Source organism: Melospiza melodia, chromosome 3 (assembly GCF_035770615.1).
Source record: "Melospiza melodia melodia isolate bMelMel2 chromosome 3, bMelMel2.pri, whole genome shotgun sequence".
Classification (NCBI taxonomy): Eukaryota; Metazoa; Chordata; class Aves; order Passeriformes; family Passerellidae; genus Melospiza; species Melospiza melodia.
Window position 1 is genome coordinate 119,499,952 of NC_086196.1, and position 13,496 is coordinate 119,513,447.

General features: G+C 37.2%; 1 protein-coding gene across 4 annotated transcripts in view; it reads right to left on the reverse strand.

Moving 5' to 3' along the window:
- Positions 1-13,496, reverse strand: part of MYO6 (myosin VI) — a 103,327-nt gene that overhangs the window by 38,276 nt on the left and 51,555 nt on the right. For all 4 annotated transcript variants that reach the window (XM_063152888.1, XM_063152886.1, XM_063152885.1 and 1 more), the window contains exons 10-12: positions 9,822-9,902; positions 7,041-7,221; positions 4,793-4,937 (exon numbers count right to left, since the gene is read on the reverse strand). In XM_063152888.1, coding sequence (XP_063008958.1) covers positions 4,793-4,937; positions 7,041-7,221; positions 9,822-9,902 — 407 coding nt within the window. The remainder of the gene's footprint in view (positions 1-4,792; positions 4,938-7,040; positions 7,222-9,821; positions 9,903-13,496) is intronic.

Sequence of the window (13,496 nt, forward strand, 5' to 3'; positions counted from 1 at the left end):
GATGGAGATCACATTCTACTGTGACTGGTAAGGCATGGAACCAGAGTCTCCATTCCCAAAGGACACTTGCAGCTACCTTACAGTTGATAGTAATTAGCTTTACACACAATCTTGTCTTCCACTAAGTATCTATCTCATCTTAAGGTAATGAGCACTGACAGAAATCTCAGCTTATAAATAGAAGGAAGGTACCTTTGCATTCTGTTCTGATACGTTTAAGAGATCAGAATACTAATTCCTGTCAGCTGCAGACCTATTACATAATACAATATATTAAAATAATTTATATTTTTCACTTACTTTTTTAAACAACATGACAAATAGTTGTACTCCTAGAACATGTATTTACAAAATGGTCCTAGTGCTCAAAATAGCAAATTCTGCCGCTGTTAAGTGCAATTCTAAAGACTGCACAAAACCTTGCTGCTAAATTTCATAGTATGCAGCAAACATGCATGGAAAGAAAATGTAACCCTGCAAAGCATTTTGCACAACTGAAAGTTCAGAATCACTAAACAATGCCGAAAATGCCCTGAAACAGTAGATACACAAGAGCCCCATCACAGAACTGATGTTCAGAACAAGCAGCTTTCTTTTCATGAACTTGCTTTCCCTCAGCTCTTCCTTTCTTTGGTCTGCACAAAGACAAATGAATCTCTTTCTTTCTCTTGTTTCTTGCCTGAACAGGAAAAGATAAATTCTCCTTCATCCATTTTACCTTCTTTCCCTCTCCTGAATTTATCAGCTACTTGAATGCAATGGGGAAAAAATTTGCCAAATTCTAAATACTTTGGTAAGGCTGCAGGAAAAACCCTTGTTGGTCTTCATGCCAATTTCTTCAGCAAGGTTTCCAATGATCTAGAGTTTGAGACCTAGGGGAAAGCATGGATGGGGTAGATTTAGTCTGTGGACAAAATCTCTCCATGCAAACTCCATGCAGTTCCCAAATATATTCCAGAACAAATTAATTAAAACCATGTATAATTTGCCCATGGTTGACAACAACTGAGGGAGACAGCAGGTGAAGTGATATCCATCAATTACTGTCATCCAATATGGTTACTGGTTCATAAATAAAGTAGCCTGGATTAAGTAACCCCACCTAGTTAAATACTCCACATAACTAAAGAATATAAGCAGCATACTTCTAATTTGAAAAAAGCCAAAGTTCAAAAAAGTTTTGAAAAAGTTTTTCCGATGGACACTTCAGTAGCATCACTTAAAAAAAATGCATTTTGGTAGAAAATGTACTGCAAAAGAAGCTGAAGGACTTGGAATGATGCAAGTTAATTTTTTTCACCTTGCTAAATAATTTAGTTTGTGATGATGGAGTCTGTGAAAGTCTTCTTGGAAAAGAAGAAACTGGGCAAGAGAAAAGCACAGTAGCACATTTACAGTCTAAGAGAAGCACCAGATTTTGAATCCAACACATTATTTCTCTCTGTAAATACACTTCACATGGATGGCAAAACCATCATCCAGCAAGGTAATTGTTTTGGGGTTTTGGGAGACAAAGACAGATAGACATAGTGCAGCTGTCAAGTCCCCCAGGCAATTCACTGCACATGATTATTTAATAAAATTCAGAGAGATTGCATTTAGCATCACCCTCCTACTGTTCCTTGTTGGCTCCACTGTGCCCAGCAGAACAAAGCCTTTGTTATACTCTGAGCACAGTGATTTCAGCTGAGCTATTTATTCACTGTGACCTAATAGGACTCACATGATCTTCTTGCACACAAAAGGTCCCTAAGAAAGAGAGAGAAATGACCAGCTCTTTGGGTTGCTGGAACAAAAAAAAAACAATGTACTTGTCAAAACTCTAATACTGATAGCAGTCAAGTAGATTCTAAACCACACTACCATAGAAAAATTGTGTCTATGTAAAAAATGTCTAAAATAGTCCAATCCACTTTTACATGCAGTAAGCCATGTGAGAAGATGATATTTATTAGAGTATGTCTGCTTTTAGATGCACAAGTTTATAAAATGCTAGCAAAAGAGGCTTAATGCAATAATCATTGAAAAGTGTAAGGAGTCTGCTGAACTCATTTTTGACATCCCCAAAATAAAATAGGGGGAAAGTAAGATCTGCTGCTCCTTGTGTCTGCAGACTTCTGAAACTGCACAGTGCTAATAACACTACAGGCGTATCAGGATAAATTCACTGATCAGAAAATCTTTACAGTTTTAATCCAAAGTAAACTCAAAGCTGTAACAAAAATTAAGAAACATTCCTTCACAGCGTCACTTGAGCAGTGATCACATGGTCTGCCTCATAATGGTGGGAGCTTGATATGTCCCACCAGACATTCTCAAAAGGAAAATATCCAGACAAGCTTTATGTCCGTGTTACATGTACAACAGCCAAAATGAAGCTTCTAGCCTTCTCAGAGGCTGAACCAGCAGTTCCCTGAGAGCATTTCCAGTGGGGTGCCATCTGAATCTGACATGGATACAATTCGTTCAAAGCCCTTCTGCTTCTATTTAACACTTTCACTTAAAAGGAATGTGAAACTAAGGGTATTCTCAAAAAATGGGCTCTAATAATACCGAATTAACAAAGCAGAAAATCTTGTAACAAGATTAGCATACAAGATTATTTTCCAAAAAATTCATAATGTCAAAATTCACAGGATATATTTCAGTAAAGGAAAGTGGGTGGTAAGCTGAGAAGAATTTAAAAATGCAAATGGAAGATGGAGAATAACCAGGTAAGCAGTAAGTCAACAGAGAAAGATCAGCAATGATTGTGCATCCCAACTTGAATTAAGTAAAAAATGTTATTGACTTTCAAAACCTGCAATGTTCATATTGCCATGAATTACTGTGAGTGCCATCTGTACTGTAAAATAAGAAATTTTCTACTCTAATGTACTGACAAAGCTTCTCCTGGATGAATATATCAAAGATTTTGCTGTCAATTTAGACATGGTCTGGAAAAGAGCAAATAGTAAAAGCTCGGTCAATATTTTCCACTGGAGACACTTTTTCCTGCAAGACTGACATCTTCCTATACATTAAGCTTGTAATGAAGGGGAAAAAATTACTTGTAACACTCCATATCATCTGGATATGACAATGACAAGCAAGATGACAACGACTCAAAGTCCCCAATTTCTAGTAACTTCTGGAGGAGAGAGAGGAGGAATTTACATTGGGCAGGGAGAGAAGAATTTACTCTCCAGAAATGGACTTTTGAATACATAATTAAGAGGTTTAGATCTTGAGCTTTTAACTGAATGTAGAGTAACACATCACCCTCTTCCACTTCGCCCAACATTATTTACCATTTGTCACTTTATTAGAATTTTTTCTATAATAATAATTTCTGTAATACATTTCCAAAGAAATTGCAAATACAAAATATGCAAGGAACTCAAATAAACCCCATTAGTACAAAAAATGATGAGTTTCATATGTTAAACATTTGGTGTAATGTGAATAAAGTATTTCCAATTCACTAAAACAATCAGATTGTTTCCATAGGTTAATAAAAAGCACACCTGTATTCTTCCAAGGAGTGAATGTTTATTAGCTTCCTAATTAAAAGATTGATATATTCAGCTGAATGCTGAGAATTACTTTAATGTGCACAAAACTGCTTAGTCCAAGCTCAGCCTTTTATGTGAACTCCAGAAAATACTCAACACAGAAAACTAAATGTTAAAACACACAATTCAGTTGCAGGCATCCCTGACAGCTTGCATGCTAGGATCAATCTCAGCAAGAGAAAATTTGTGGTAGAAGCTAGAGGTTTTTCATAAATAAAAGGTAACTGCATTGTCATTTTCATAAAACTCTGTTTTGCAAGAGTTATAAATTTCATGGGTTTGAAATGTTATCACCGGTACCATACTTATACAGGCTCTTTGCCCTTAATTCTTTTCCACGTACATACAGAAAGGAACCATTATCTTGCTTCTGTGCCTCGGAAGTTATTACCTGGATAATAGCTTCAGAAAAAAAAAAAATTAAAAAAAAAACCACCACACTTTCTATCTGTGTTTTTGTGAAACATTATTTACAGTCAAGATTAAATGTGTATTTACCAAAACCAGCAAAAAAGCAGCAATTTTTGGATTACCATTTGCAGGGGTGTTTTTAAAGTTAAAACTTGATTTCAGAAGAATTACGTATGACAAACACAAGGACAGTGATCACTCAGGCATTAAGAAGGGTGGCCATCCTGCCCTCTAATTAAAGCATCCCAGCCCTAATTATTGCAGGGCAGCACTCACGGGAGCACTGTGCAGCCCTCAGGAGAAAGATTCAAGCGCCTTCTGAAAGACTTCAGGCACCACGTTGACATTCCTTAATAGAGTGTATCTGAGAAATGATTTAGCATATCAAATTTGCTGTGCAGTTTGTGGATTTAACTGCCTGACTGCTATACTTTCTTTGGCCACACAGCGTACTCACTAACACATGAGAGATTTTATACAGCACAGGAGTTACTTATTCAAAGTGCTGTAAGCCTGCTAGCCTTCAGCCAGTGTAAGTGTATAACTGTGATTTCTTTACGACCAAGGGGGGTGCATCTGTGCTCGGTGACCCATTAAAAGAAGCGCTTTAGCTGCGCTTGGTGCGAGCGCACCTCAGTTCCGCCCGGCAGCTGGTTAAGCGGAGCTGGGGCCGGTTGTGCCGGTGGGCGACCAGGGGACGCGCGGTGCCGGCCCCCGGCAGGGCAGCAGCGCGGGCGGCCCCTCACGGGCGGCCCCTCACGGGCGGCCCCTCACGGGCGGCCCCTGCCCCGCCCCGCCCCGCCCCTCCCGCCGGCGCCGCCACTCACTTGATGACCGTGCCCTTGGCGCCCCCTGCCGTGGTGAGCATGACGCGCGACGTGAGGCTCCCGCGCAGGTCGTCCTCGTCCAGGCCCAGCAGGGCCGCGCAGCGCTCCAGCGCCGCCTGGCTCCGCGCGCGCGGCGTGCAGCCCCCTGCGGACACACAGCGTCAGCGGCCGCCCTCGCCCCCAGGGAGGCGCCGCTGCCTCTGCACAGCGCCTCAGAGCAGCGCGGGGCCAAGAGGCAGCTCACAGAGCCCAGGGAACCCCCGCAAAACAAACACAAAAATAACATCTCGCACAAAAACTACACGTGAAATTCGGTATTTCTAGAACACTTTCCAGGCTGCTTGTAGGGAAGAACTACCCCAAAATGGAGAAGTGCTAACCCCTACAAACTAACTCTAGTGACTTAATACTTTTGAACTTAAGATATTCCTGTAATCCTCCAGGCTCCCTTGCAATGCAGCAGAAGCGGCTGCTAGGGCAGGCTCCTGGCACTTGGATTTTTCAGATAAGGCTCTGTACATGTCCCAGGTAAACAACGGGAGGTGCAGTCCTGCTGCTCTCCACCTGCCTCGGCACCAGGGCTCGGCCAGCAGAGATCTCCAACTGGCACACCACCCACTTTAATAAAATCTAGCACTTATTTACATTTGTTTGCTGTTGCTTGCAGTAGAGGAGCAACAGAACTCTAGAGGGTCTTACCAGTCTCCCTCTGGTAAGAGACTGCCTGCAGCAGTTCAAATGCACACCCTGTGTGTAGACACACATGGTGAGGGAAAAACAAAACATGTATTTGGAATTTAGAAGTTCAATACATTCATTTACATTTTAGAAGATCTATAATTTATTCCAGAAAAAAAGTGGGTCTGAATTTCAGTATTTAGAGGTCATAGGTTCTCTGGTGACATTCTGTTCTCTAAGCCCTGACTTTCCTAACCATCTGTGGTTCCCACTCTTCTCATTCATTTCCTCCTCAAACTCACATTTGCACCTCTTTCACTGTTTAACCTGATCAATGCCCATGTCACAACTCACAAAAGGCCCAAACAGGGAAGCTCTCTGGGAAGCTTACTGCTTTGAGCTACATGAGGCCACTACCCATCTCTACACCTGCATCTTCCCAGATTCATTCTCATCAATCATGTTCATTTCTGTCATCTTCATGAAGATGGCAACAGCATGAACTGACACTGGGGAGGTTGTCATTTGATCTATAGAGTAGAGCAAGGAAAACAAAAACCAAAAACAACCCACCTCTATGCCAATCCTAAGCTACCCAATTTGAATTCAGCATTGGCCCTGATTTGACACATGGGACTGGAGCCCACCCAAGATCTCTTCTGAACAGAATGTTTTGTACAGTACTGTGCTGATTCTGTACTTGGGGTCAGGAGCTAGTGAACCTGTAAGGTTAGCACTCATTTAATTCATCATTCAGAACACTTTAAAATGTTATTTGGTCTGCTCTTCCAAACAACTGCACCAACAGCTATACATTCTTGAAGTATGACCAGGAGAAACAAATTTCACTCTGTCTTGCAACTCAAGCTAGACCTACATACTTATGTTTTCTACTATAGTTGTATTTGTAGTACATCCAGACCCAGAGGAATCAACCCTTCAAGAATATATGGACAGCAGTTCTCAATTTAGAGAGGCTGATTTCAGTAGTAAGGTAATAGGGACAATTCCCAAATCATTAAATCTCCTTCATCAACCTTCATGCACATTCTGCAATTAAGTCCCAACTACACTTGTACTGCTTCACCTTGTGAGCAACGTCTTAAAATGAGAAAGTTATATTTACCTACGTTTTTGCTGTAACTTTTTTTTTTTTCATTTCTCAAAATACTAACATGATGTTATTTTTGGAAGCCAAAGGACATAATGCCTTTCCCTACAGATGGAGTTGCTAATTTCTAAAGTCAAGATCTTTTTGTGATATTAGAGAGAAGTTGGATTTTAAACCTGTCATTAAAATGCATAATGGCTCTTTTCTTTATATGAAACTTTTCACTGAATAGGTTCTTGAACAGTTTCAGTGCAACCCTATTTGCTTTCAGAGCATGGAAAGAAGTACAACTTTAAAACAAACAGATAAACTTGACTTCAAAATGGGGTGAATTAAGATGGAATTACCCATGAACACAAAGAAGCTTTCAAAAGCAGTAATTCACATACAAAGGGAAGGTCTCTAATCAAGAGGCATTTTCAGTATTTTTAGGAAAAATCATTTCTATTTTGATCTAACCTGAAGTACTCCCAGCTTCCTCAAAATCGATATTTCCAAGGTGAAGGACACCAGCCACTACTCTAAACAGATCAAGTTTTTCTTCATCATCCAGTCCAATCTTTTTCATGGCTGTGCACATTCTGTTGAAATCTCCATGATCATCTAACAGTGGATCCTTCAAGGAACCTTCTTTAAGATACTATAAAACACAAAAAACCAAAAATCCTATGTAAGTGCTTTAAAGTAAATGTAAGCAAATATTTCCAGTCAAGGATAAGTCACATCAAAAAGCATACAAAAGCATGCCAAACTAAGTAGATCCAAGTTCTTCATACAATATGGGCTTCACAAGAACCTTATTTTAAATTGTTGACACTTGGAAGCATGATCTTCAAACTTAAATTTCACAGCAAACTTCAAACTGTCTTCAGAAAGCAGAAGCTAGAAAGAATGTGACTGCTTAGGACAGGGAAATATGAGATAATGAGCAGGGGGAAGGAAGACTTTGCTAAGGGAGCTATTGGAGCATTTAATACAAAGGAGTCCTTCTAACCCCAAGCAGCTGAAAGAAGATGGAGGTCCTTGCAATAGGATGACAGAAGGACAGGAGCACAGGACAAATCAGAACCAGGAGCACTTCCCCTATTATAAACAGGCTTATTTAGAGAAAAATACTAGTTAACTTCTTGCTGTAATAAAGAAACAGAAAAGTTGTTTGCAGTGGTCTATGGCTTAGAAGAATACTAACTATGTTCTGAAATACTAATTTAACATTTTGCTTATTTTTCAAATTTAAATACATTGAAAGCTATTTTAGCTATAAACCAGTTTAAATAATAGAAAGTAACACATCTGCATGCAATCAAAAAAACTACATGAACATGCACAGACTGAGCTACATTTTTACACTTATTTTTAAATGTTATCAATTAAAAAGAATAATTTACTAAAGAAAAGATTTGTTACTGTCAAATAAGCTAACATGATTTTTATCAAAACAAAACACCACATGCATCTGAAAAATTCACTTCACACAACATGTAGGCACATCAATAACATTAAACTACATGTTAATTATGTAAAATGATCACCTCATCTTCCTGATAAGGAAAACACAAAAATAATTGAAGTATTAATTGACTATTCCAGCTACTTTTATTCAAAACAACAATCTTAATATTTTTAGTAAAATGACAGCAAATACTAAACTTCCAATTTAAAAACCTGAACAAGACAATACATTTCCTGTCTAAACAGCTATACTAGGTTTAAATATCATTTAACTTTGATCCTTTGTTGAGCCTTCAAATGGATATGGCAGTTACATTTAAGTGTTATGGTATCATATGTTCTACTACTTCATGTCTTATATATATTTTCAGAAATATTCTGTGAATATGTTTTAATTTAGACAAACACTTAAATCAAGTCTTCTCTTATTTCAAGTCCATCAGAGGACCAGTTTTATGACAACACCCACCTGTAAATCACATCAATAACAGAAAATTGCACAGGTTCATCTTCCAGAAGAAAAAATAAGTGAATGTTGATACTCTATGCCTACTCACTACAATTCTTTGTCAAAGGCAAATTGGGTAAACTGAGGCAAAATTCCCCAGCTAGCCTATATGCTTGTGTCTACCAGCCTTCTGCCCCACAGTGATGTCAAATAAGTATTTTTGTATCTGATTCTCCATCATCCCTGATTAAAAAAATAGCCTACATTTAACAACAGAAGTCAGGACTACATGCTGAATGCTACAATAATACAACCACTAGAAATCCAGGGGCAGGCTTGACAATGTTGACTTGAGGAAAGGAACTATCTATACAGTCCCTTGTAGTTGAGCACGAGCTCCAAGACCACATTGTGAAAGAGATGGCATGACCACTTGGTGGAATGAGGCTCTTAAGTTATTTTTGTCAGATATATATGCAGCTTGCCCTGCTACTGAATCACAAATATGGATTTGATTAATATTTGAAATACCTTCCAGCTACACAAATGTGAATTTCATACTTTGAGTAGATGAAAATTTTATTAGAGAACAGAGCAGAAGTTTAATTAAGTGTTTTAATAACTTCCAATTCATATATACTATTAATTCAGAACAAATTCTTTAGTATCCTCATGTGAACAGCTCAAAGGTTTAAGTGCTCAAATTCTGGTAATTCCGGTTCTAAAAAATGTAAACAGAGATGGAGCAAGGAGGTATAAATGTTTGAAGCTTCAGACTTTCATCCAGGAAATTCCATGCTCTGGCATAACTAGCAGTTAATAGCAAGGGGAAAACAAAAACCTTTCAAGTGCACTGAGGAGGAGAATATAGTCATGGCTAGAAGTGAGGTTGCACTATTGATTTATAGAACAGTTTGGAGCATCATTTCAAAACTCCACATAGTAAAAATGGCTCCAGAAAAAACATGGCTTTTGACCTATTTCTGCCAGTAGTTAAGATTTTTAAAAAGAAAATTACAAAAGTATTAGATTTTTGTTTTCCACAGAAGACAAGCTGCATCATTAAGTGTTATGTTATTATAAAAATGAAGAGGAAACCATTTTATATACTCTGTTCCATTTGGGATTTTATGATGCATGTTAAAATGTATTTCTAGGACTGAACTCCAAAGCAGAGTTCTCAATACAGCATCTTGGAGAGTACCCTCTTAGATGTGTAAAATGTACCCTCTATAAAGATGTGTAAAATGAACATTTCATTCCACACTATAAAATTGTAATCACTTTCAACTCTATCTCCATTATGTAACAATATAAACTAACTGAAGATAAAAACATACCTCAGGACTCTTGCGATTTTGCAAAATCTGCTTGTCTGTTTCTTTATTAGCGAAGAATCTGGTACAGCCTCGATTTAAATACTGGAACAATAAAACAAGTGGAAATGCATAGTTAAAGATAGAAGTAAGGAATACATATGCTTTTATTTAAAGCTTGCCCTACATGGCTTAATTTAACCATTTGATACAAACATGATAAGTGCTCATAATTCATTCCTTGAAAATATATTTATTTACAGCTACAAAATTAAAGAACTGCAACAGTACCAAACTTGTACTGAAAGTTTCTTGATTTTGACAACTAAAACACTTTTTGACACAATGGGATATTTATTAAGCTACACAATATTTTCTTACCTTTTGATTTTATTAAACCTATTCAAGGAGTCCAGGATTACAGAAAAGACAACCAAAATTAGGAACCAAAAGAACTAATTTTCTGGCATACATGTAATGTGAAATTACTATTTTTTTCTCACCAAATATTTCTATAGGTAGTAGGAGACATAGTGTATTAAAAAGTCTGAAGAATATTTAAAGCTTACAGCATGGTCTAAGCAGAAGCCTTATTTTGAACCTGGCTTCTGATATCCACCTTTTGTTGTATAGTAATCTCAGATTTACTGTTCAGTAAATCAGACTGAACTTAGATTTAAATAATTACTGTTGCCTTCTGAAAAATGGGATCACCAGCTTTTCCTTACTGATTTGTTCATCTGAATGTAAGAACTCTGTCCAAAAGCTTGGACAGAGCCCTTTGTCTGAAGGAAGTGAACTGATTCTTTACTCTTTAATTGAACAAAGATGTTTTCTAAGAGGTGAACACAGACAATTCTACTCTCTGATTAAAATTTACATGCAAAATTCCAAAACCTCAAAATATTCTTCAAAGCATTTCTAACAGCAGAAAAAACTTGGTGACAAATTTAATATTAAAACAAAGTGGCAACTATTCAAAGCTAGCTTGGTGTTTAACAAAGTACAGAAGTTTTCTTTATTGGTCAATAAGAATGCAAATCACAGTGTATTTTAAACACAATATATCCTGTATTACAGCATTAGTAACACGATCCCAGAAACTGGGGATGGGAAGTGAAAAAGGTCATACTTTTAAAAAAGAGAGCGTGGAAACTTATGTGACAGGTTGAGAATGTGAACCAGTGTGGTATTAAATGATAACCTACATAAAAGACATTTAATCACAAGATAATGGCTTTAATTTGAAAGCTAAAACCTTGAGTAAATTTATATATTAAATTAGGGAGAAATTATATTTTTAAAAGAACACAAATACACAGTTTCAGGTTATCATACAGTACATCTAAATACCATTGTACTTGGGGTTTGGTTTGTATGGTTTGCCTGACCTTTTTTTTTTTGTGAAGTATAACACACTATTGTAACTTCAGCAACCCAAACATAAGGGAATTTCACTTCTCTTCCTGAAATGTAGATGAGAAAAAAGTTCAGCTTCTCATCCTCATTTACTGTTCTCTAGGTACAGAATTACTCCAGATTTACTGTGCAGCTTTACTTTCACAGCCATGTGATTCAGTCCAAGGCACCAAGACCTACAAGTTCAGCACATGGTTTCCTTGTGACCTTGAATTTCTGAAAACTTCTGCAGGGCAACCTAAAGCATGAGCCCCAGGACTGCACGCTTTCATGTGGGCTGTGCTGGACAATGGGTGTGTAAGAAACCTGCAGAACTGCAGGGCTATTGCATAATCCTTGGCCAAGTAAATTCCCACTTCCCCAGGGAACCTGCAGGGGAAGGATGAACTAGTACAGAGGTGATGGCCATCAGTGCTGCTGCAATCCAGAGGACAGGTCAGGCAGGTGCAGCCAATGCAGTGTCTTGGTTTATATGCCCAGAGCAATGTGTCCCTAAGCCATGATGGCCAAATGGATGGGGAGGAGATTCCAAGGGATCACTTAAGTCAAAGAGAAGGAAGCCCAAAGATTAAACAGAATTAATTTATCCTCTATCTTTTAAAAATGTTTTGCTTCTTTGAAAAAGAAAAAAAAAAACACCCGCCCCCCCAAAAAACCAAACCAAACCAAAAAACCCCAAAACAAAACCAAACCAAACCGAAACAAAATTAAAAAAAAACAAAAACAAAAAAAAAAAAAACCAAAAAAACCAAAACAAAACAAAACAAAAAAACCAACAAAACAAACAAACAAACAAAAAAAAAACCCCACAACTTAAATTTGAGATGGTCCTATTTCTAACAAAGTGTACTTTAAAGAAACCAGGCTTGAGTCTTAGAACTCAAGCTGGCCCTAATTTGGACTTTGCCTCGATAAGCCATAAGGCTCAAGACAAGGGGCACAATAGAGCCAATGCAATGTGACTTAAGGGATGAGCTTTTCTAAATAACCAATTTTAGAGTTCAAGGTTTTTTATTAATATCTTTCTTGTAAAATTTTGTACTGATTGGAAAATACTGATCAATCATCAAACTTTGCCTTGTGTAATATCACAATCTATTATCAAAAGCTTGAAAGATGGCATTTCTATGAACTCTGAAACAGATGTGCAGTCAACAAAATGTGGTAAAAAAAGTGACACAAGTATGCTTAGTCAGAACCATTTTATGATGAAAACTGAAGTAGTAAATGAGAACAAAGAACACAAAAATCATCTTGACAAAAGAAATGCAAATTTAGGAGGAAAATTATCTTTTACAATTTTGTTTTCCTAAAAATCTCCCATAAAATGGTACTTGATGAAAATTTAGTGCAATACGAGTAATAAACTTTAAGAATATTTAAATTCATTTACAAGCTTACAAAGATGAAAAATATCCTAAGGTTTTGATTCTTTGGTTTTTAATTAAAGATAATCTACTTTAAGAGAGAGAAAGAAGCTGCATTAAAGTTTTTCAATTTAACATGCAGAGTGGACCTTTCACATGCAAGAACTCAGAATTCAAGTACTAACTTATGATAAAGCAATAAAATCCTTAATGGAAACTAAAGTGTCAGCTATAGTCTTAGTAGAAGTCAAAAAAAGGTCACAGTATGATGAGGCTGCTGTGACTACAGACTCTTTATACATGAAATATGCAATAAAATGTCCTCTGTAAAAGAACTCAGGCTGTTAAGTGCTATCCTGCATCAGCCTGATTTTAAGAAGGTTTTATGTCTGACCCTGACATCTACAACCTTGGGTTCTCTCATGAGCAGAATTCTTGATTTTTAAAAAAATCCCCAAGGTACGGGTAGGCAGCATATTCTAGAAATAAAATCTATTAACTCCAAGAAATAAATTTTAATGGAAAAGTGACTGCACAATAAAAACATGTACTTGAAAATCTGTTCAACATTTTAGCTTTAAATCCTACAAGAGAATACTGCATGGAGTAACTGCAGAGTAAAAAAGAAGGTTTTGAAAACTAGCTCCACATTTTACAAATATAAATGGTGTTGGGTGTTCTTAAGTATTGTGTTTGTTGAGTGTTTCAAAAGAAAAACTTCTCTTCTAGGGAATGGAAGCAGTTTTTTCCTAATAAGCATCAGAACAAGTTTCCATCACACAGGTGAGTACAAATAGAAAAAATATAAAAAGATACAAACTAAATATTTAAAGAAATAATGTAAGATCTATGAATGCCTAGAGAATGCCTTGAGAAAGTAAGGAAACTTGTCCTAGAATACAGTCACGGCTTT